Below are 25,080 nucleotides of genomic sequence, written 5' to 3' on the forward strand. Positions count from 1 at the left end.
GGGCCTGTGTGGAGAGGCTGTGGAGCCTCACGGGGCCTGTGTGAGCTGCAGCCACAGCTGGCACTGCCCAGCCCAGCCCGGCTCCCACACGGGTCACAGGGTGTCCCTGCCACCCCCAGCCAGGAGACATCAGGAACACATGGCAGAGAGAGCTGGGCACAGCCAGGGGACACCGGCTGGGCTGGCACAGCAGGCAGGGCCATGGCTGTGGCACAGGAGAGACTGAGTGTGAGTGTGAGTGTGTGAAGGCTGAACTTGAGCCAGCAGAGTGCCCTGGTGGCCAAGAAGGCCAATGGCTCCTGGCCTGGATCAGGAATGGTGTGGGCAGCAGGAGCAGGGAGATCATCCTTCCCCTGTGCTCAGCACTGCTGAGGCCACACCTCGAGTGCTGTGTCCAGTTCTGGGCCCTCAGCTTGGGAAGGACCTTGGGACACTCGAGAGCATCCAGAGGAGGCAACGAGGCTGGAGAGGGGCTGGGAACACAAATCCTGTGAGGAACCCCTGAGGGAGCTGGGGGTGCTCAGCCTGGAGAAAAGGAGACTCAGGGGAGCCCTCATCACTCTCTGCAGCTCCCTGACAGGAGGGGGCAGCCAGGGGGGTTCAGGCTCTGCTCCCAGGGAACAGTGACAGGACAAGAGGACACAGCCTTCAGCTGCCCCAGGAGAGGTTTAGGCTGGACATTGGGAAGAATTTCTAAACAGACAGGGTGATTGGGCATTGAAAAGGGCTGCCCAGGGAGGTGGGTGAATCACTGTCCCTGGAGGTGTCAAAGGAGAGACTGGATGTGGCACTGAGTGCCATGCTGTGGATGACAGGGTGGGGTTGGGTCACAGGTTGGACTCAATAACCTCAAAGGTTGGTTCTGTGACTCTGTGTCTGTGTGTGCGTTTGTGGTTTTGTATGTTTATGGTTTTCTGTGGTTTTTTGTCTTTGTGTTTTTGTGTGGTTTTTTGTGTTTTGTGTGTTTGTGGTTTTGTGTGGTTTTGTGTGTTTTTGTGTGTTTGTGTTTCTATGTGTTTGTGTTTGTGTGGTTTTATGTGTTTGTGGTTTTGTGAGCATTTGTGTTCTGTGTGTTTGTCTGTGTGTTTGTGTTTTGCATGTTTGTGGTTTTGTGTATTTGTGTGTGTTTGTGGTTTTGTGTGTTTGTGTGTTTGTGTGTTTGTGATTTTGTGGTTTTTTGTGTGTTTGTGATTTTGTGGGTTTTTTTGTGTTTTTGTGTTTTTGTGTGTTTGTGGTTTTGTGTGTTTGTGGTTTTGTGTTTTTGTTTGTTTGTGTGTTCTTGTGTGTTTCGTGTTCCACAGCCCCGTGTGGCCACACTAGGGGAGGAGGTTGGCTGTGAGCAGGACACACCAAGGTCAGTGCCATGACTTCCCTTGGGATGCACACATGGAGATTGGATCACCTGGGCTCAGACAGCTCACAGAGGAAAACCCAGAGCCTTGAAGGGGCATCAAGGAAAGCATTGGAGCTATGGGCCTTGTCACATCCTGTAAACATCACTTCCCTTCAGGAACTCTTTATGGGCACTCACTGAACAAAGCCCAGTGAGGCACATCCCTTGTCTGGTCCTTTACAGGGGGAGGGACAGTGGGATGAGCAGCAGCCCTAAAGCAAACCCACAAAGTGTGTGACCTGCCTGTTGTGCCACCCTGCTCTTCTCACCCCACTACTGTATAATCTTCCTCTCAAGATAAAACTGCCTCTGCACTTGAGTAGCCACATGAATCCCAGCACAGCAGAGCTATTTGTGTGCTGCAGCTTTTGGGATGACAGCTCTTCTCTGCCTGGAATTGTTATTTAGTATATAGGTTGCAGTTCAAGCAATAATCTGACTTTTTATGTCCCCTGAAGCTTTCATAGAACAGTGACAGGCATAAAAATTAGGTCTCAGACTTCCTTGAAAGAAAAATCAACATTATTTCACCCACTTAAAAATCTTTTTCTGTTTTAGAGCTTTCTAGCAGACATTTAGCAGCAGGACAATCAAAGAGCCAGTACTGCTGGGTGCAGGGACCTGTGCCCCTGCTCACCCCAGTGCTGAATGCAGGAGCTTCAGGCTGAGCCATCAACGGGCAGAATGCCGTGGGAAGGCCAGGGCCAGGATGGGCAAACAGTTGTGTAAACAGTGCAGGAAGCAAAGGGAAGAGGCCATCAAAGCCCTGGACCTGTCTGATCCCTCACAGCCAGGACGTGAGCGCAGGTGGGGTTCACAGAGGGAAACCTCAGCAGTTCTGCTGCCCCAGGAGCTCCACACCATCCCCTGCACACTCTGCCTCTGGAGTTATTTAAATTAATGCCACAGACATAAGAATGTTTGCACTGCAGACTTACCCAAATTAAGGTGGATGGATGGATGTTCCTCTGCTTTCAGATTTTGCATAGCAGAGAGAGCCTCTTCTACACCAGACATAAGCCTTCCATTTCCACCAGCAGTCAGAGCTGAAAGCTGGGCTGCTTCAACAACCAAACAACTGAGTTCATGAATGGAAGGTGACAATTTTCATTTAGGAACAGATTGCCTTGGTTTGGGTTTCTAAGGGGCATTCCAGTTAAAACAGGAATGTTCTTCAGGTGAAAAAAAAAATCACTGAAATGAAGATTGTTTATCAAAAACATTTGTAGAAAACTTTTTATCAGTTTCTCACCTCTACACTTGACCTGCTCTTCCCACTGGACTCCTGTGTAAAGGTTTGTGCTATCCATTGTGAGGCTACAGCCTTGTTGTTCCAAACCCCTGGGGACTGTGCCTTCAGTGAGCACATCAAAGGGATCCCTGACTCCTTCCTTCAGCTCAGGAGTGACGCATTTTATGGCTTCTGCTCAGGCTGTTATACAGTGTTAGTGCAATATGGGTGCATTTTGTACCATCTATTCTCTCCTGCCATTTCCAAACAAGGCAACAATATCATTTGGGACCATTCCCTGCTGAACATTTTAAGAAACACCCCTGTAGTCATTAGTCTGTATGAAGCAGAGGTCTCATTAAGGAGCAGGGGACTGACCCTTCCAGGAGAGATCTGCTGCAGTGAAATGAGTGGGGTACAGCCAGAACAGGACTCTGGAAAACAGCTCAGAGATGCTATCACACCTCCCCAGCAAACACCCAATTCCACCAGCTCTAACTGAAATTCCTCAGCAGCTTTTGTTTTTTTTTTTAATACACTTTAAATTAAAAACAAATCAGAGCTCCGTTGCTTTGTTTAAAAACCCTGACAAGAGGAAGCTGAGTCAGAGTGGCTCCAGGATGCACACCTCAGGCTGTGACAGAAAGGAAACCAAGTGGAAACCAAGTGACCAAGTGGAAATGACTAAGAGCACATTGCACTGCCCTGATTAAAGGCCCAGAAATAATAACACAACGTGCTGCAGAGATTATGCTTTCCACACAGAGGAATTGTTATTTTTTAACCTTCAGGTAATGGTCCTTCCAGAGAGGCTGCAGACAGCCATCAGATACAATTGCACATTTCAGATGGGAGGGATTTTGCACTGATTAGCTGAGCTGCTGGAAATTAGCATTTGGGGTTTGTTTTTATAACTGAAGGAAAGCCTGTGCTCTCCCCTACTCTAACTGGTCAGAAAAATCCTGACACAGTTGGATTCACTGCTGTGCCTGCATTCCCAACCCTGGCACACCTTCCCTTGCACGATGCCTGTGACAGGCTGGGATTAGCAGGACAGACTCCTCAATCTAACTTGTATAAAATGTTACAAAAGCATTTTTGGGCTGTGCTGGCCAGGGTAAAGCCCTTCCCTAGTGAGATAGAAGGATGAGAATTAAAAGATTATTAGTTGCAGCTGTTTCAATAGCTGTCTCTGGTTTTGATGATTGTGCTTATCAAGAAGGGCTTATTTATCATGTGGAATTTCACCATAACTCAAATTACTTGTGAAGGAAAGGAAAACTCTCACTTAGTGAAAAGTACAGGGCTGCTTTATCCACTTTGCTGGTTAGGAAAACAATGAACTTGTTCCCACCACTATGTTTTCCATGAATTCTTTGAGGAGAACTTCCCAGAGCACAGCTCAGATGAGACAGTGAACAAACAGCACAGCACAAAGCTGAAGCCAGCTGCAGCCAGGAGTCAGGCTGCCCTGCTGGGAACACAGCAGGCAGAGAAACTGGAGCTCCTGATCAATCTCCTCAGCCACAGATAGAATCTAATTCTGAAGAAAGGTGCTTTAATCTCGCGTTCATTCTGTGCACTTACCAACCCAGTAACTTACACCAACCCCCCGGGTGTCTGTGCACAGTGAGCACAGCCAGACTGAGCAGGTTTAATGTGCTGAGGGAGGGCTGTGATTCTGCCCATTATAACACATTATTCCTCTCAGCAGCAGCAAGATGACAGTTATTACTTCAGATTCCCAGGAATGTCAAATTCAAACTATGCACAAGCACCTGTAAAGCAAAGTTGAGTTCTACCCCATCATTCAAGAGAGGGAGGACTATTTTAAACTTTACTAGTCTGGCAAATTGCTCAGCCTGCATTTCAATAACACAGGCTGAACTCTCACAGAAAGAGATGCTGATCTAAACCAGACATGTCTGACCCAGGTGCCACAGAGCCCCAGAGCAGCAGCTAATGAACATCTGTGGGAAAAGCACTGGAAAGAAGCAAATGATCCAGTGAGGGCAGCTGGATATAGCATGGAAGAAAACTCATACTGCAGAGCTGAACAGAAAAGGGCCTGATGTCATTTGGAGACGGGAATGGCAGGAAAACACCATGAAATGACAAGTAAAAAATTACCACTCCTTTTGCTCTGCCACCATCTCCATCCATGAGGCACACAGACAGTGTCTGCTAATTCATTTTTCACCTGTTCCCTTCTATTCCACCAGCTGGATTGTTAAATAATACTTCATACCCAAAATTACACAACTAAAAGGTAATTATGCCTGCCAATGTTGTCTGATCATGCAAAGGATTTTTCTCATTAGCAGAACAGTGTGAATTAATAATATTTTTGAAGCATTACCCTCTGGATTGCAAAAGGCTTGAGCCACCAAGGAATTTTTCCAGTCTTATGATTTGGCCACAATGATTAAAATCTGAAAGTCTGAGATCTACAAGAAATCTGTTTGCCATCATTTAAAACTTTCACGTGGTGACTTTCACTGCCTGGGAGGGATCCGGGCAAATGTGTGGGACCAGCCAGAGGGCACAGGGCACTCTGAACCATCAGTTCTGCTGCTGCTGGAATTGGTTCTGCTATCCATGAAATCTCAATGGACCTTCCCTCATAGCCAGAAAGGAAACCTAAAGAGCCAGTTCAGCACTATGAAATCTATAAAGCATCATGGGAAGGTTTGAGGTGGTAAATCAGGTCTCTCAAATTTCAGTGGAAGTGTCTTCCTCTTAAACTTAGAAAAGGTTTCCAGTTTTCTGTCGAGCTCTGCAGCAGAGCATGTGAAAAGTCCTTTAGAAACTTTCTCACTTCTTACCTTGAACTCTTTGGGGGAGATGAAGCAAATCAGATAATAGGAAGGTAATTTAGCAGGCTTTGAAAGAGACCTGGACAACCTGAGCACACAGAGCACACAGAGAGAGCCCTGGGGTCTCCTCTTTTCCCTCTGAGGAAAAGAGGATGACTCCTTCCCTCCTCCTTTCCTGAATGTCACCCTCAGTCCCAGCCCCACACAGGACAGCAGAGGCACCAGGGGCTGGAAATGCAGCTGGAGCCACTTGCAAGGGTCCATCCTTTATCTGGGCCCTGTCTGCTGTGGGCACCACGTTATCAGGGGGCTGCATCCTGCCCAGAGAGATGGAAAACCCCTATCAGCATCTCCTCTCCCAGCAGTGACACAGCTTATTTAACAGCTCATTTTCCTGCAAGGAAACTGGACTCTCTGAGCTCCTCACACAAGACTTTGAAAAATGTCTCCTTTTTTAAAAATAATTAATATAACAAATTCCTTCAGGAGCCATTCATCTTCATGCTGTACAGCATGAAAAAGTGAAATAATCTGACCAATTTCAGCCTTCTGGCAAGGCAGGAAATCAATCCCACCACCTGTGCTGGACTGTAATGACAAATAGGGGCAAGAGAGTATTTAACTGTGGAATAATATTAAAAATTTAATTCAATAATTAAAATTATTAAAATCATACTTAAGATACTTAGAACATTTGCCTACATTTATTATAAGTGGTTCCAAAGAGTGTGTTTTGAGTAAGCCCTGCACTTCTCAGTTTTCTTCTGCATTATTTAGTGGAAAAGAAATCCTCTTTCATTTGTAGTGCACAGTGCCAAGAGCTACACCCTTGTGCTCAGTTTAACACTGAAGCTTCCCCTCCTGAGCACCCTGAGTGATCTCCAGACTTAGAACTCAGTATAATCAAGATGCTATGAACATTTTCTCCTTCTGAAAGGCCTACCTACACTGCCTTGCTCCTCAGGTTACCTGTGAAAAACACTGTGACATTTCATCTTCACACCCAGCACGGGCAGAGCTCAGCAGGAGCCCAGTCTCATTAACAGGAGGGCTCTACCCTTTTGGTTTCCAGGTATAAAAAGTCTTACAGGTAGGACAATTCCAAACAGCTTTGAAAGCCCTGTTTGTGCAAAGCAGCATGGTCTGTGCTGATCAAGCGTCAGTCACCAAAAGTTCCTCTCAGATATTTGCTAGCTGCTAAAACTCTCTCTAAAACAACAGCAAATAACAGAAAAACACTGGTGTTTCTCTCAGAGCCAGTTTCCTTTTATTCAGTTCCCTCATAGGGTCAGCAACAAATAAGTAGATAGAGCAATAATGCTAAGTTTATCTTGTTTCCTCCACTCCCTTTTCTCCCTGGGCCACTAAGAGTTGGAACAATTGCAGGATGCCGGGATGCAGGATGGGAAAAGGCTGACTCCCAGCTGGAAAACCTTGGACACTGGAGAGCTGAACACTCCCAGTATTGCTTCACTAAAAGAGAAGTGCATTTTTCTATTTGATTTTCCTTTTTTTGTATTCTGCTTCACATTTTGGGATTCTGTTGGGTTCAGTTTGCCTGATTTGGTACCAGAATGAAGCTCGGCCACCTCGGACTCGGGTAAGAGACAAATGTTATTTTCTGTCCTTCAGCCATTAAGTTAATTTCAAAGGGTTTTTTTACCTCCACGCAGATTATTTTCTAATGTCTTAAATAAGTTCAGAAATATCAGCAAATGGGCTGTGAATTTTATACATATCCACCAAATCCTTTGGGTCTTACACTGGTGGCACCCACGCCAAGTTAAGCACAAACAGCAGAGCTGTTAACAATTCACATTGGAAGAGGAAATCTCTGGCTTTGTTGTCTCATTAACAGGAGGGCTCTACCTTTTTTGTTTCCAGGCATAAAAATTCTCATAGGTAGGACACTTCCAAACTGCTTTGACTGTTGGGCTGTACCATAATATTCCCAGATTATTTAAAATATATGTATATACATTTCACGGGGTTTTGGGTATTGTTTTGTACTATTTATATCATGTTGCCAATGTTCATTCATAACGGAAAAGAGGTGGAGATTGTGCTGCCAATTGCACCCGTGAAGGCTTTAGGAAGGGATTTCCCTCCTGGTGTGGGCAGGTGCAGCTCCAGGGCTGTTTGCAGTGAGCAGAGGTGCACTAGGCTGGGATTTGATGCAAATCTTTTATTGGGGTGGATTTGGGGTCTGTCTGTAAGGTGGGTGGCTTTCCTGTGCCCAGAGCCAAGAGGTGACAGCCGCGGTGTTCCCTGCCAGCTCTGGCATATCTGTTCAAAACTGAGAGGGGAGTTTATCAAACCCAGGTCAAGGATGTGGTCTCCTAATTCCCAAATGTCCCAGGTACTTTAACACCCTAACTCTGGAGTGCCAGGTTTTACACACCTTGTCCTAAAAGACCAGCAATTCTTATTCCAGAGGTTCCTTGATCTCAGTGGTTCACAAAGACTCATCTTTTTTCTGATGGGTTATTTTATGAGCAGTGGCTCGACACAAAAAGTTGTTTGGAAAGGCTTTTATCTTGTCCTAGAGCAGGTGGAGCAGGTCCCTGCACTAACAAGCTCGCTGTGCAGCTTGCAGAGACAAAGCATTTCTGCATAAGAGATGAAGTGATACTGGTTTCTCTGTGAGAAATCCATTCTGCAATAGTGGGACTGTCAGTGTGCACAGCACCTCACCGTGCTGGCTGTCACACTGTAATAAAGATAAAAGAAGGAAAGAAATGCAAGGGAAAAAAGATATGGAGGAAGATGAATTTCTGTGAGAAAATCTCTTCCATTCTTAGCTCCCACAAACATTCCAAGCTGGCTGTTTCTGCAGTTAACAAAGGTAGAGTTAATCAATGTGTCCCTGCCTCCTGTGAATATAAATCATTAGATCAGCATTTGTAAAAGCACACAGTATTATAGATGTTCATGCAGGAAAATATATTAGACAAAAGCAAGGATGCTCCAAAGATCTACAAAAGCTTCTCATCTAAGGTTAATTGGTGACTGGTAACAACAACCCATATAGCAGAAACAAATCACAGAAATGCTGACTTGAAATTTATCCCTGGTATCTCCAGGAGGTGTTTTATCCTTAAATAAAGGGTGACCCACCGGAGAAAAGGACACAGGATGCATTTAGCATAGGAAAGCCTTAGAATGATAGTGTGCTAGAGAGAAGAGTGGGAATTTACAAGTAATAAAACAAATTAATTTGAAAGCAAAGAATAAACTCGATTAAAAAATCATTCCTGCTTTGCCCACAAAGCCACAAACCTAGGTTATTTTTCAGACTGTTACATCTGCACTGCAGTGCAACAGGAAGCATTTCCCAAAGCTCTGCTCTTTAACAGAAGACCACAAGAGTGTTCTTCACACATTTTTAAAACAAATGTTAACACTGAAATACTGAAATTGAGTCCCTGAGCAAGGTGCAGCTCACAGGCAGGGCAGGGTTAACAGCTCTGCTGCCAGCTCTGCCTCACATCCTGCCTTGCTGAGGAAACGGCTCTGAAAACAGGATAGAGGTAAAAATCACAGGGCATGGCTCAGAAACTGCTCTGATTTACAGCACTCATGGAACAAAGGACTTCATGTCCCTCCATAAATCAATTAATTACATTAATATTTCAAACTCAAAATAGAAAAAAAAATTCATAAAACTCTCTTTTCTTGTCTGGGTATGTGTCTACAGAACTACAGGTTTAAATCAGGCCAGAAAATAATTTTTGTTTTCTAAAAGAGCAGAGGTTCACATAATCAAGATAACTGATTATTTCTGGCAGCTGAGCTTTCTGTAAGGAATCTTCATTGTATTTCCATCATAATTCCAGGTTTTGCTCAGATTCTACAAGTTTAATTCAGAGGTTCCAATGTTAGTGCCAAGAAGAAAATAAGATAAATTAGTGAGAAATTTCTTGGGCATGAAATTACTTTGGTGTCTTCTTATTTTTATTTTTTTTTTTTACAAATGGGTTTCCCTTGTTATCCTCGTGAGTTTACAAACTGAAACCCCTCAGAGCTCAGCCCTGGTGTGAGTGGTTTCCCCTCCTCCCCTGGGCACAGCAGACAGAGGTTGTTGGAGCTTTGCTGGCACAGAGGTGCCCATTTCACCCTCGCAGGGCAGCTCCCACACAGCCCTGGGGCTGCAGGAGGGCAGAGCCTGGGGAGCAGAGCTGGACACTCCTCTGGGCCATGATAAAAAGGGTTTTGTGGGCTTCCCTCAGGGCTCTGCTCTGCCAAGGGCCATGCAGGGGCAGCAAACACAGAGAACCCACACTGGTGTCCCTGTCATGGCCAGGGGCCACCAGCTGTGCTGCTGAGGAGCCCCCAGGGATCCTGTCGAGATCCCTGCAAACACACCAAGAAATGCTGGGGATAAACCAGGGCAAAATGAAGGCATGGTTTGGAACTGAAGGCATGGTTTGGAAATGAAGGCATGGTTTGGAACTGAAGGCATGGTTTGGAAATGAAGGCAGGGTTTGGAACTGAAGGCAAGGTTTGGAACTGAAGGCATGGTTTGGAACTGAAGGCATGGTTTGGAAATGAAGGCATGGTTTGGAAATGAAGGCATGAACACCACTGAGGACACTGCCCTGTGTAGCCCTCAGGGGAGGGGTCCCATGAGGGACTCAGGCTGCCCCAGGCCCACCCCAGGCTGTCCCTGCTGGGGCTGCAGCCCCTTCCCAGCCCCAGGACCCCACAGGACCCTCTGTCAGACAGGATTCTGTCCCTGCTGGGGCCCCTTCCCAGCTCCAGGACCCAACAGGAGCCAACACACACCCTCTGCCAGACCAGGATTCCTGCCCAGCCCCAGCCCAGCTCTCCCATGGCAGTCTCATTCCATAAAGGCATTTATTCCCATGCAGGAGCACAGAACAGCCCCAGCTGCTGCCTCCCAGGAGGGACCCAGCCAAGGAACCCCAGGGCTTTTATCCCCTCCTATTTCAGGGGTGCCCAGGCCTGGCTCTCCCTGCTGAGCCCTGGGCTGTCTCTGGCTGTGCCCCAGCTCCCTGTGCCCTTTCCTGGGGTTCCAACCACCCCCAGGGCTCCACCAGAGGCTGCACAGAATGAATTCCTCACCACACCCCTCACCACTGCCCCTCCTGCATTCTGCAGCAAGCCTGGCCCTGGAATATGAAAAATCAATAATAAATTGTGAAGAACCTGTTTGCAGTTCTTGAGTGCAGGAATACAGATTAGCCCCTTTCATTTGATTTTCACTCATCTGCATCAGAGTTTCAGACCTGTCAATAAGAATAGAACTGGCTGTGTTTTGAATGCAAGCTTTTGCTGAATATGTTGAGTTCTGTCATCTCCTGAAAGGGAGGGAAGCTGTTTGTGCCATGGGTCTGAGCTGTGCCTGTGCTGCTGTGCACATCGGTTGGGCAGGCAGGGGGATTTGGGGCCCAGCCCTCCCAGGTGCTAATTAAAACATTCACAGGACCTGGAGCAGCTCAAGAACTGAAATTTCCAGGGCTGAAAAAGACAGGAGAAGGGCACAAGGGCAGCCTATCCCTCCATGGCACTGCCTACACTCCAGTGTTGGTGCTCTGAGAATAGACCAGGGGTCAAGAGGTGAACATACTCTGGAAGACTTTTCTCCAGACAAGTATTTTTGTGTGAGAGCAAAACTCTTACAGTAGATTAGCAGCTGCATTTGAAACCTTTATCAAGAATTAGCCACAAAAGCCCAGAAGGTATTGTGAAAAATGACAGATATTTTAAAGAAAGGCCAGCACAAACTAGGGAAATGGCATAGGTACCTTCCCAAAGAGTAGCAGAGAGAAAAAAGAGTGTTCTGCTCCAGCACTGCTGCCTGAACTGCAAGGACTTATAGAACACCATCATAGCTAGAGGTAGGCAGAAAGGCAAACATGTTTTAAATTCTTCATTTTTGATCCCCAGAGAGGCCACTTTTATTGTCCCAGTTGTCACCAAGACCCTTCTGTCCCTGTCCACTTCCCCCAGCATCCCCTGGCACAGCCTGGGGCAGCAGAGGCCTCTGCTTGTGTCACACATCTGCGAGGCCACAGAGCAGCAGCGGCACCTCTGCCTTTGTCCTTTCCCTGCATCCCTGTCCCTCCAGCCCCACCTGCAGGTGTCCCTGACCCCTGGCACAGCTCAGCAGGGCCAGGGGGGCTCCTGCAGCACACGGGGCCCGTGCCCTCATTGTGCAGGGCAGTGGGAAGGGAAATTCCACTTCCACCAAACTCCTTTGTCCACGTTTCTAAGCCAGGCTCTGGTAGCTGCAGTCTTCCTGTTCCCCTTCCTTTGGTGATGCTATCTGCTGTGAATCTGTGCCCTGGGAACCCTCAGGGAGCACAAAGCCTCCTTCCAATGCTTGGCCTGAGGGGACCAAGGGCTGCTGCTGCTGTCCTGCCACGGATAGGAAATCCTGCCATTGATGGGAAGGGCTCCTGGGATGGGCTCAGCTCCATCAGCAAATCCCCCTGGCACAGAGCTTTATTGGCTTCTCCATTCTGTCCTGGGATGGTCCCTGCCTCTACCTCCAGCCCTAGACCTGAATCCAGAAGGGATTTGCATTCTGTTTCTGGCTTTTGCTGTCATTATCCTTCAGATAGAAATGGTCTGTCTGCAGTAGAATCAGTTTACTCATGGCTTGATGAGCTTAAAGGCCTTTTCCAACTTTAACAATTCTGTGATTCTATGTTAGGATTAGGCCAAGCAATCAATATTAATAATAATGTATCAGAGTTTTCAGCACCTCCTCTAGGAGCCCAAAGCTGCAATGGATTTGTGTATATTGGCTGTTTGCTCAGTGCTGGTAATGTGGGGGTTTAGGCTCTCATTAAAGCATAAACAAGGATGGCACATTTTAGTGTCATTGAGATGGTCAGGGCACTCCAGACACTCACCCAGCGCACAAATGAACAAAGGAGGGCAGAAAGCAGGAGAGCTGGAATGCTTTTTGCTGTGGGTACATTTTACAAAGAGAGAAATGTGAATTCCAGAGGGGCAGAACCATCACAGAGCTCCATCCTCTGCAGCACCATCTCACAAACACCTCTGCTTTGTACCCTGGAGCTGCCAGCAGCAGCTTTGGTAAAAGATTGGGATTAGAACAGATACTGAATTATTAAATTACACTTGCACATGACTTCAGTCCCAAACAGGAAGGAAGGGACACATTTCTCAGTGGAATAGATTTTCTCATTTCCCTGCTGTGAAGTGATGAGCTGCATCACCTGCCAAATCTGGACTGACCTGCAGCTTCTTCAGATGAAGAGAAAGGGTTTATTCACCCCAGAAGGGCTTTCCAGTGGCTGTGATTAGAACATGAGCTGTGGCAGAAATAAATGTTCCATTACACAGCCTCTGAAAAGTTCCACCTCAGCTTAAGAAAAATCTCTGTTAAATCACAACCACTCCCAAATAGAAACAGATCCACACAACTTACAACAGCTTTCCTCATCTCTTTAAGCTTCCCTGTGTCTGGGGCCCGCATTTTCAGGCTCTCCAGCTTTCCCCTATCAGCACATTAAAGAGGAAATTTGCTGCCCTAGTTTTATTTTGATTTAAAGATGGAGTTTTCCTGACAAGAGCTAAGCTGTAACTAAAACTATTGGAAGACTCATTGTAAATTCACAAGGGCAGTAAAAATATCATTTGCATCATCTCATAACACATGGAGATAATACAATGGAAGTGTTCCAGGAAAGGACTGTAACTATAGGGATGGACATAAAAGGTCTTAAAGTTAATTAAGCCTGGTCTACAATCTGCTGGATCTGCTGGATAAGGGCAGGAAATTGAGAAGAATGAACTGACATTTGAATGAGACGTTCTAAAAAGGGAGAAAAATACAGAACACTAAACAAAATCTATCCAGACACACCCTGCTTTTTCAGCCTCTTGCCCAGAGAGAAAACAAGAGATTGATGTATATGTGCATGCTTTCTTTATCTGCCACAAGGTTAATTTTCAGAGGAAACACTGATGCATTCAGCTACCCCAGAGAACACTCTGGACAAAGGAATGGGCACACCCAGGCAGCTGTGCAGGGTTTCTCTGCTGCAGATTGGGGCAGTAAATATCAGTTATGGGCACCTGGGCACGATGCTCCTGTGCCACACAGCTACGTCTGCTCCTGAGCTTTTGTTAAAGAAAAACGTGGGGAAAAAATCTTACCTGCTATTAACACAGCTACATTGTACTGTTAAAACATCATATTTATTGCAAGTGGTTCCTCAAAGGAGAGGGACTTTTCCTTAATGAGGAGGCTCAGCTGGAGATCTCTGCTAGGAGGCCTCTCTGATATTCAGGATTTATGTGGAAGCAGAGGGGAAATGGAGAAAGCTCTTCAATACATTATTCTTATTTGTGCCTTGTGTTCTTTGAGCTTGGCCAAACTCTGGAACACCCCGTGGCAGCTCCAGCCAAGCTCTGTAGAGCTGAGCCAAGCAGGGGAAGCACCAAAGCAGAGCCAGTCTGAAAGGTGCACACCATTAATGTAGGGAGCAAAGCTGCTCAGAGAGGCTGCAGAAATCTTTTCAGTGATCACAAACACCTCCAAGATGCCCAAAATATTCCCTTTCTGCGCTGGAATGAGCAAATAATTTTTGGAGGATTCTCTTGTGCTCCTGCTCCTCCAAAATCTAACAGCATCAGAGTGGGGTGCTGGAGATCAGGGGGGGTCCTGCACCTCTGTCCCACTGAGCCACCTCAGTTTGGAATGAGAGAGAGGAAATTGGCTCAGAGGAGGCAGGGGAAAAAGCTGGATCTACAGCCAGGCAAAAATGTCACTGAGAGTCCCTGCCCGGGGGAGCACTCCTGAGCATCCCTGGAATCTGCTCTTGGATGCAAAGAAGGGAATCAGTGCTTTGCCTGTCTGCAACACTGGCACTTCATCACTATTTTCAACATCTGCCTTTATCAATAATTAATCCAGATGGGAGGTATCTTCCTCTTTATCTTGGACGAGGAATTCAGAGGGGGAAATGTCTGCAGTTCCAAACTATGCATGCAGGGTGATCCCACCCATCTTATCAGCTCCCTTCAGAGCAGGAGGGCTGCACTCAACCCAGAGATAACCCCCACCATGGCTCTGCTTCAAAAGCACTTGACAACTGTCACCACAAGACATGTGGCCAAGAGCAGATTTTCTGTCATTTGATTGTTTGTTTCACCCCTGCAACATCTGCCAAGTAAATAAATCGCAGCAGTCATAGGTACTGTGGGATTTCTGATTGTGATAAATGGAATGCTCTAAAGCAGGGAGCACAGAATGTGTGTGACAGTAATGGTGAGGTGAGAATATTCTGTGCCAAGCCCCAAACTCTGCCTGTGGGTTTGAGCCCAGTCCTAACACCAGAACACCCTGCTCCCAGGCACCAGAGGCTGTAAAAAGCTACAGCAGAGTGGGTTGGGACCTGAAACTCCATGGGATTAATGCTGTCAACAACTGAGGGAAAGCCAAAATTTTCTGGTTGTGATGATATTTTTACTTGCTATGAAACAAAATCTAAAAATTGCTTTAATAATTTAATCACAAATATTTCAGCAGCTGTGTTTATACTGGGCACTGTGCTTAAGCACATTTTACCCCTTGGTGTATTTTGGACTGACATATTTGTACATGAAGTAAAAGGCTTTATGCATGGGCAGACTGGACAATACTCCTTATTTAAAGGCTCTAATCCATTTTGGGAATACTTCAGGGCAAGTAAAGCATTGTGTGACTACAGGAGAAAGAGTCAGAAAGCTCAAGCAGCCCCAGAACATTTCAGTGCTTCATGCTTTGTATGTGTCCCATTTCAAACTGGCTCTCATCAACTCTCAGGTGTCTCTGCAGCTTCTGTGGTGACACCCAACATGGTCATGGATAATGAGCAGAGCAGGGATTGTGCCCTGCAGGACACAGCCCTGCCTGCTGAGAGTGGGGAATGAGGAAAGGCTGTTAAAGCTCCCCTCAGGCTGAGTGTGCCTCTGACAGACCTGAACCTCTGCTTCCCTTCTGGGCACAAGGCCAGCAGATTGACCAAGATGGGATTTCTTGCTGGACATACCAGCATGGGCACAGAAAAACAGTCATCCCCTAAAACAACAATTAGCTGCATCACCAATCTGATGAGAAGGAAGTCTGTACTGTCACTGCTCCTTTTAATGACTCCAAAACATTAATTTATCTCCATCACATCCACAGCAAACAACCCTCAGTTCAAGAGTGCACTGTTCAACAACAGAAGCCATTCAAGAATTATTAATTTATCTATCCAAAAATAGTCCTTCCTTAAGGTCCATGAACATTCCAGTAACTGAAACATTAACATATGTTTAATTTGCTTCTCAATTACCAGATTTACAAAAAAGGAACTCAGATAAAAGCCAGATTACTACAGATTGACAGGGAAATTATTTGATTAAAAATAAGAATAGGAATCCAAGCTTGTGCACGTGACCTGGAGGAGCAGCCCCTCTGGGGTGACTCATTTTCCTGGGTAAGATTTTTGACATGACACCTAAAAATAAGTCCTAGACTTTCTTGACCTATGTGGAAGTTGCACAGTTTTGTACAGACTCTCCAGGTCTTCTTCTATTAGATCATGTAAGGGATTCATTTCCACAAACAGAAGAGTTTCAGATCCCCAGACATATTTAAATTAACACTATCCAGAAAAGGCTACAGGTACCAAAACAATGCAGGACAAGCAGGCCCAATCCATCAGCCCGTCTCCCCCAGACCTCCCCAGGAACAGAGATTCTTTGAGGTTTTCTTGAATTCTAACAGAAGCCAATTTCAGAGCTGATTCTGAGCTGTGCAGGTGTTATGTAAAGGAAATCAAGATCTAAGCCAAGCAAATGTGTGTTTGTGAACAGGAAATTGAATCTGGACCTACACCAGAAAAACACATTCAATAAATAATTGTGTCCATTCTTTATCAGATACAAATCATACAGGAGCACAGACAGCACCCCCCAAACTGCAAATATGCTTTTGAAGGTTTTTAATGGAAGTTTTAATTTTAAGAAAATGCACATTAAGAGAAAGTTAGCTAGACAATGAGAGAAATCAGCAGAGGTTAAAAATCCTTGCACCTTTGAGGTTTTGGGCCTTAGTGCTTCACTCTCTGACAGTACCTCCCAACTCAGTCAGATTTGTCAGCAAGGAACAAAAGGGATCTTCCTTCCTCACTCTTTCTGTTCACAACCAAAATCTTCCTGGACCATCCATTTCTGATCCTCAGCTCTCACTCTGCCTCCTCTCAGGATTCACTGCAGCATTTGAACCAGCAGGGCACTCACTGAAATGCAGGCAGGGCTGTCAGGATCTCTGGGAGGGCTCCTGGGTCCATTTTTGCTCCATTTTTGCTGCTCACCTCTCTTTAGGGCACAGGCTGTCACTCACTGACTTGGAGAGTGGCTTTGCTCCTTTGGAAAGAAAAAGAAAAGCAAAAGAAGATAAAAATAAGGAAAAATTGAAAAAAAACCCCCACCAAACCAGGTCTGGCCTCCCTCATTTTCTTCCCCGTTCTGTATCTGAGATAACAAAGACTTGGAGCACAATTTGGCTCCAAGGCAATAAACATTCAAGGTATACAAAGCAAGTATTTACAGTTCTTTAATAGTCAAATTTCTTCATTTCCAAAACACAAATCTGTCTTAGCTGAGGACTCCATCCACCCATAAGGTGAAGTTGTATTTTGCATCATGCAGGAGAAACTTTCTGGTGAGGTGAACAGACAGGGAAAAACAATTATTAACAAACTTCTCCCAAGCCTACCAGAAACTTAAGCTCAAAACACAAAGCCATTTCAGATTAGAATTAGTTCTCCTTTTCCCTGGAAAGAAAATATGAGGAGCCCAAAGGAGAAGTGCTGAATTATGTCCTCACCTGTGCTTATACCTTGCTGCAGTATCAACACCAAGAACTGAGCAGCACCAAATGCAGCACGAGTGCTCTCACTACACTGATATTTTTAAAGAAGCAAGTTTGCTTAAGATATTGCTCAAGTGTCTGTTCATTCAGAGGTACATCCCAAGCAGAAAATGTAATTTTTCCAATCAGTTTTCAGGCAGACATTTGCAGTCCAGACTGTTCAGTCATCAGTGGAAATCGCTTCTCACATGCACAGAATGGACACAAGGACAATCAGAACTCAGCCCCAGGTATCCAGGCACGAGGCTGCTGAAATCAGCTCAGGAACCTGGAAAGGAACAAGCAGCAGAGTGTTCTCAGGAAAGAGCACTGCTGTGCCTTGCTGGGACATGTGACAGACACAGAGACACCGAGTTCTGCCCCAACACACGGAACAGCTGAAAATGGAAACGAATTTTAAAAAAAGAAAAAAACAACAACAACAACAAAAAGACTCCTCTGAGTCAAAACTGTCAAAACTGCACAATTTCCTTAGGCAGCTGTTCTCAGGTCACTGGGGTTTGAGGACCTCCCCAGTTCCTGCTGTCACCGGGTGCCCTCAGCCCCTGTCCCATGGGAGCCCCGGCAGAGCCAGCACGGAGGGGAACGGGAGCAGAGGTAACAACAGAGAGGGGACACAGCTGGGACACGGCGGGGACACAGCTGGGACACAGAAGGGACACAGTGGGACACAGTGGGGACACAGTGGGGACAGTGGGGACAATGGGGACACAGGTGGGACACAGCTGGGACACAGTGGGGACATAGTGAGGACACAGTGGGGACAGAGCTGGGACACAGCTGGGACACAGCTGGGACACAGTGGGGACACAGCGGGGACACAGTGGGGACATAGTGAGGACACAGTGGGGACACAGCGGGGACACAATGGGGACACAATGGGGACACAGTGGGGACACAGCTGGGACACAGTGGGGACACAGCTGGGACACAGGTGGGACACAGTGGGGGACACAGCTGGGACACAGTGGGGACACAGTGGGGACACAGCAGAGGACAGAGCTGGGGACATGTCCTGGTGCTGCCCTGGAGCTGGGCACAGCCGTGGGCAGCCGTTCTGAGCTGAGGGAAGGGGACAGCAGAACCTGAGGGCATTGTCACTCTGGTCCCTGGCAGGACCCCACAGACACATCTCAGTGCTCTGGGACAGACCATGGTTTTTATCTGCCTGCAGAGACACAGGAGCTTTATCAGCCCGGGTTTGCACAGCCCTCTGTGGCCCCTGAAAGGCTGCAGTAAGTATTGCTAAGGCTGTTTTCTTTTAATAATGTTCTGCCTGCTCACAAAACTACAGCACTGCAAAGGAAAAAGATAATTTATCCCTCCTGTGTTTGGTGTGCTAGCTTTCTGTTCCTTAGGTCTTGCTGCAGTCACACATTTACTTTTAGTCTTACCCATCCTATAGATGGGAAATTGAAGTTAAAATGGATTCTGTATGGCCAGGCTGTTCAGAATCATTCTGCTCCCTGAGACCAGGCCAGGTTCTGCTCTCTGTATCTGCCGTGGTTTCATTGAGCACAGCAGTTCTGGAGGTGTTTAGATACTGTATCAAAGTACATTCTTTCCATCTGAAAAATAATTTTTCAGCGCCGTTTGCTCCAAGAAAGACTAATTTTTTTTTTTTTTGTATGGGGTTTTTCATTTTCATTTAGATGAATCATTTATATTTTTACTGGAATCATTCAGATTCCAGTAAGAATCTAAATCATTCAGATTCCAGTAAGAGAAAATAAACTTTCGTTTCCAGCCTTTCTCGCAATCAGTAATGCAAATTATCTCAACAACACAGACATGACCCTTTTAAAATGTGTTAGTTTTCTTGTGTATTCATATATCTCATGCCATTTTTAGCAAATTTCTCTCCCAGAATGTTCATTATCACCACTCTACATTATCCATTTGGGGATTTTTGGATGCTGAAAAATTCTCAAAGATAAGCATAAGGTTTTAGTATGATTGACGAGGAAAATAAATCATTTCAGAGGCAACTGTCCCTCATGTCCTAAAATCTCTGTACAGAAGCCTGGTTTAACTTTTGTTTAACATCCAAGCAGAGAACAAATTTATTTGCCAGCTACACTACTAACCTTGCATAAGAATTAATACACACTTTTAGAGTTGGAAGTAAACCAGGTGAGAGGCAGGTAGCAGAAAAAAACAAACCACACACACAAATATTCATAAGAATATTTCATCCAATATGGTTTCATTATGTGGAGACTGTATTTATATCAGCTGTTCAACTTTACAGTTGATTACTTGCCAAAACAACCTGTAAAATGCAAACTTTTAATTAGTACAGTATTGTCTGTATCTCCACCCAACATTTTTTAATAATTACTCCCAGTCTGGGAGAAGAAACTGCACTATATGAGTCATGTGTCACACAAATCACTTTGAATACCAAAGTTTCTCAGTTATCTGTCTATGGTACCCTGCAGACCAAGAGTTATTTGCTAAAATAATTCAACACATAAAATGAATAATATGGGTGGGAGAGCCCATCATTTGCTGGAAGAAAATTTAAGAGCACAGCAAGAAACTCAGCTGCTTGAATAAACCACTCCCTGCTAACTTTCAGCAGCATTTATGGTGCCTGATTAGATTAAAAGAGGCTGGAGCTGTTGGGCTGATGAGCCAGGACAGAGGGAAAAGGGGGCTGTGTGGGGCAGAGCAGGGCAGGGACTCTGTCAGCATCCCAGAGATCCACCTGCATCCCCACCAGGCTGGAAATGGGGGTCCTTGTTCAAGGGATGCACCTGATCCCATCCCTCAGTGCTGGCTGCCCAGCAGACACAGAAGAAAGGAAAAGCTGATCCCCACAGGGAAAAAAAAAAAGGAAAGCTGATCCTACCTGTTAACAACCCTGTTCTCCCTCAGAAGTGTTCTTGCTGCTGGCTTTGTGGGAATGCCCAGGCCTGGCAACGTCCCCTTCTGCTGCTGCCTCTGCTCTCTAGCTGAGAACTGCTGGGAAGGAAAACTGTCATGGCCAGAAAAGAGCATTTAGCACAGCTTGTCAGGAGCTGGCACCCAGGGAGGCAAGTGCCCTTCCCACAGGAGAGAGCCCATGGCAGCACTGCCCACAGGGCCTGCTCTGGGTGTGCTGCCAGGGAAGGGCACTCCTGAGCATGCTGAGGGACCCAGGGACAGCAGCAAGGGCTGCCATGAGGAAAATGGGCATGGTGTCCTGGGGAACGTGTCCTCAGGGTCAGCCTGCCCTGGGGTGTCAGGATCCGTCCTAGTGGACAGATGACCTGATGGTTTGTAGGAGTGATCTCAGAGTGCAAAAACCAACACGGTACAAGGGGGTTTGCTGTGATAATCAAATCAAATGCAGTTTTATTGAAATAGCCACAGCAAAAATGCGATAGAGGGATTAAGGGAGAGAAAAAGATAGAGAAAGAGAGAGAGAAGAGAGAGAAAGGGAGGGGATATAGCTACCAACGCAGAGACGAAGTCCTTTGGTCCAGTCCAGCCGAGGGTCCGCCTGTTGCGCTGGGGAGATCTCAAAGGCTCTAGCTAACTCAGAGGTTTTTATTACTGAAAACTGTGAGGGGGGAAACAGATACAGTAGGGAACAGATGTAACAGGTAGTGTATGTTCTCAGCAGTAAATGAGAGCCATTGTTTTCTTGCTCCAGTGGTCACAATCTGCAGGCAAACATCTCACTTTGGTCAGCTTGCCGCCCCCACACACTTCCCCGGGCTGGGGGTTTCAGTCCCAGTCCTAGGAAGGGGCAGAAGGGCCTTTTCCATGTCTCAGGCCTTGATGGAGAGGGGCCTTTTCATGTCTCAGTCCTTGATGGAGAGGCTTCTTACATCTCAGTCTGTCTGTCACAATGGCTGTAAAACAGGCGAGGGTCTTCTGTGGGAGACCACCTGAAACTCAGGAGAAGTCCAGCCAGGCCGAGATGTGGGACAGCTTCCAAGGCTGCTATTGTTGAAAACGGGGCATAGTGCCCTCTTCTTAGCATACAGCAAACACACTTGTGAAAACAATAGCTTAACACTGAGCTTTCAGGTCTCAGGGCCCTTGGCATGTGACTTTTCCCCTTCAGAGCCAGATATTCTAGACGGGGGGGTTCTTCTCTTCAGTGGTCTCCCAAGGATGATCGTGAGGCAGATGAGGGACAATTCAGACCGACTCTCACATGGGGAATGTGTCCTCAGGATCAGCCTGCCCTGGGGAAAGTGTCCTCAGGGTCAGCCTGTCCTATGGGGCAAGTCACTCCCGTGGAGTTTGCTCTTGTCCCTGGAGAAGAGCAAGCAAAGAGCTCCAGAGTGCACTGTCATTTTCCCCAAATGAGCAGCTTGAAAGTTGCCAAAGGTGGAGCAGAGATGAGTTTTTGCAAGAGGCTCTCCCACCTCAGTCTGTGTTTGGGCTGCAGTGCCAGAGGGCAGCCAAGATCTCCAAACTGCTGCCAAAGGAACAATCCACTTTCCAGGGAGGCTGGACAAATATGAGCAAGGAATCCACTAATCAGGAGTTAAAGGAATTGAAGTCTCCTTAAAATCTACAAACACAAAGATGGACATGCTGAGTGGAAGGGGCAGCGAAATTTCAGCTGAAATGCACATTCATGTAAATATATTCAGTCAGCACTTTCTGTTTTCAAGCTTCCAGGCAGCAGCTCAGGCCCACAGGAGAGCTCCACTCAGCACAAGAACCAGAGAAAAAGGCTCCTTAAACACTTCACTCTGCTCTTTGGCAAAACCACAGCCTGTGCTGGTTGGCATTGGCCAATGGCTTTCTTTAGTTATTGTGTTTTGTAGTTTTATTGATAAAAGTCAGACTTATGCAATCACAGCAGAATCATATCACTGCCTTCCAGTTTCCAGTTGTCCACCTACACAAATAAAGTATAGAAAAACAACTAAAATATACTCATTGTTTCTAAAAGTATTCAAAGTCAAGCTAAGGGCATAGAATAGAAAAACCTAGCTTAATCAAAAGGCTTTGTTTGAATCCAGAAAACTGGATCAAACACAGCTTATCTACCACAAAGCAAATTCAAAGGCACCTTCTTCACTTCCTACCCAGCCACAAAGGAGGAACATTCCTCAGGTTATGTACAACAGTGTGAGAGGGAGAACGGTACAGCAGAGAAACATTTCATGGTAAATAAAATCCTTTTTACTGACATTGGGATAACACTGATTGCCTGGTTACCAAAGAGTAATTTTGGAAACGTCTCAGCACCTTCCTGATGAAAATATTAATTTAATCTCGCATCCAGCAGCCTGTGTGATGTCAACTTCTCATCACAATTAGTGGGTTTATTTTTGATGTGCATGCTGACAGCTCCTAAAAGCTAATGGAAAGTCATTTATGTGCAATTTAAAGTCTGATTACTTGAGTGTTAAAGTTCCCTGACAGTCCTTTATATCGGGAATGGGAAATTTAGGAAGAAAATGAATCAGCTTTGATAACATTAGAATAACTTCTCTGATTTGAAAGTCAGGCCTAAAGTTTGCTAATATTAACACAGGATGCAAAAATATGATTTCACCTGAAAATCATTTCACAAATTATCATTTTGCAGATGTTAAAGTCTGGGAATAGGGGATAAAGGAACTTTATGTGAGTCTCCAAAGCTTCAGAAGATAAGGAGTTGAATCAATAGATGAGCCCTTAAAGAAAGATAATTTGCTGTATTGTACTTGGAATTGATTGAAAATTTCACACTAATAACATTTTCCACCAAAAAAACCCCAAACATTTTATTCTAAATCAATCTTTTCCATAGGAACATATTGACTACAGCATATTTTGTGTTGGGGCATGTCAAAACACTGGATTTGGGTTTGTCAGACCTGAACATTTCATTTCCAGTGGAGCTCAGCTGTGGTGCCAGGCTGCCCTGGCCCTGGGCACAGTGGGGAGCTCAGCTCTGAACGTGTGAATGTGTTCCTCAGAGCAATGACAGCCTCTCAGGGGGATGCTGGCCCTTACACCAGCATGCAAAGCTCACTTTTTATTGAATTGAAATACTTTGTGCTGCTTTTTTACAGTTTTCATCCAGCTAAAGCTATTTCATAGAAGGAAGAAGCCTTCAAATTTTGATGCTGAGGAAAATGAACAGAAACAAATGTCCATTTGCACTTCCACGTGTGCTCCCTCTGCTGAATCTGATTCTGTTGTTATTTATATTGTTGCTTTTCTGTATTACTTTCTAGGCTCTCATATTACTGGCATCAGAAGAAGATGAGCCACCTTATTCTACTTTTCTCGTTGTTCTTGGCCCCAGCATTTGCTGATGGAAGAGGTCAGAAATCAACCCAAAACCTTTGCTCAAATGATGTCAGCCACAAACGCCAGAAGAGAGACTGGATATGGAACCAATTGCACATCCAAGAAGAGCTTGATACACCTTTGCCACACCACGTTGGCAAGGTAAGCAGCAACCTGTCAGCAGTGACTAAAAACAGCAAATGAGGATCTTGAAAAGAGTAAGTGTTTGCAGTCTAGGCAGGAGAAATGAAAAGGAAATAGAAATGGGACTTAATACCTGCATATTGACATGTTAAAATCTTCAGAATGTGGGCAAAGAGTAAGTGAAGAGCAGTGCCACAGGAATTTTAATTCCTTTGAAGAATACAGGTAAATTTAAGGGAATAGCAGGTCTGGAGATTCCAAATGCAGGAACAGCCCCATTACCTGCAGGTGCATGGTTGGGAAGGAAGTCTGGTGACTGATGCCTGTCAGGATTTTTCTGGCAGCACAAGATTCTTTCAGAAACCTCAGAGATCAGCAAGTAAAAATAAAAATCAGCAAATAAAAAAACAACAGTTTACATCTTTCAGCTTGTACTCAAAACACGAGTGCTATGTTTCGAAATACTGTTACACAATCAAAGATATTCTTGCACAAAGCGAAAGCAAAGAATTTTTAAAAATACTAACGAGCATTGACCTGGTTGCAAACTCATGTTCCTCAGGGCAGGGCTCATAAAGGCCAATCATGCACTGCCCGTGGCCAGGGAAGTTCCCCCAGTGCAGCCTCTCAAAGGGATGCACAGTGCACTGCAGGTGAATGCAGCTGAGCATCCCCTGCCCTGCACAGCACCCAAATCTCTCTGGGCTGGCCCAGCAGAGCCCACAGGCCCTGCTGGCTGCTCTGGGCTGCCAAAACAGCACCACAGGGAGAGCACAGAGCCACAGGGCCCTCTCAGCTCCCACGGGGCATCTCTGCCTCATTTCAACTCAGCCCCACACTGAGGAGCAGCTTCTATTGCTGGAGCTGTCCTAAATAGGAGTAATTATCTTTGTCCAGCTCTGGGTGTTCCAGCAGTTCCACAATCTCCTGAAGGCTCCTGCAGCACTGAGCCCTTGGTTAACCCTTCAAAGAAAGAACCCAGTGAGGCAGGGCTGAGGGACAGCTGCAGGAGTGTGCTGACACATCTGGAGTGTGCTGACACATCTGGAGTGTGCTGACACATCTGGAGAGTGCTGACACATTTGGATTTTATCTTGCACCACTCAGTGCTTCCCTTTTGTCCTCAGCACCAGAAAAGGCATTCTGAGAGGTTTCTGCTTTTGACACTGAATAGGTACACAGAAATCAATAAAGAAGGCACAGACCATCCCATCTCTGAGACAATGGTGGGATTCTCTCTCATGGGGCATCTCCAGAGTTGTGAGCTGCTCTCCAGCAGTCCCAGCTGCCTGAAGCATGATTAAGGAATGAGGGGTGGAAATATTAATGGCACTTTTCAAGAGAGAAAACTGAAATTTAAACA

The 25,080-nt window shown here is 45.9% G+C and overlaps 1 protein-coding gene and 1 long non-coding RNA gene across 2 annotated transcripts in view; one reads left to right on the forward strand and one right to left on the reverse strand.

The window, feature by feature from the left end:
- The first annotated feature begins 6,914 nt into the window (after positions 1 to 6,914).
- Positions 6,915 to 25,080, forward strand: part of CDH5 (cadherin 5) — a 29,179-nt gene continuing 11,013 nt past the window's right edge. The window contains exons 1-2 of the mRNA XM_058034412.1: positions 6,915 to 7,053; positions 23,547 to 23,735. Of these exons, the coding sequence (XP_057890395.1) occupies positions 23,547 to 23,735 (189 nt within the window). The 5' untranslated portion in view covers positions 6,915 to 7,053. The remainder of the gene's footprint in view (positions 7,054 to 23,546; positions 23,736 to 25,080) is intronic.
- On the reverse strand, positions 16,388 to 20,269 carry LOC131089588 (uncharacterized). Its single transcript, XR_009115255.1, has 3 exons — positions 20,197 to 20,269; positions 17,019 to 17,610; positions 16,388 to 16,834 (listed from the first exon to the last, which is right to left on the reverse strand). It is a non-coding gene; the product is annotated as an uncharacterized LOC131089588 (long non-coding RNA).

This window comes from Melospiza georgiana, chromosome 14, assembly GCF_028018845.1.
Source record: "Melospiza georgiana isolate bMelGeo1 chromosome 14, bMelGeo1.pri, whole genome shotgun sequence".
NCBI lineage: Eukaryota > Metazoa > Chordata > Aves > Passeriformes > Passerellidae > Melospiza > Melospiza georgiana.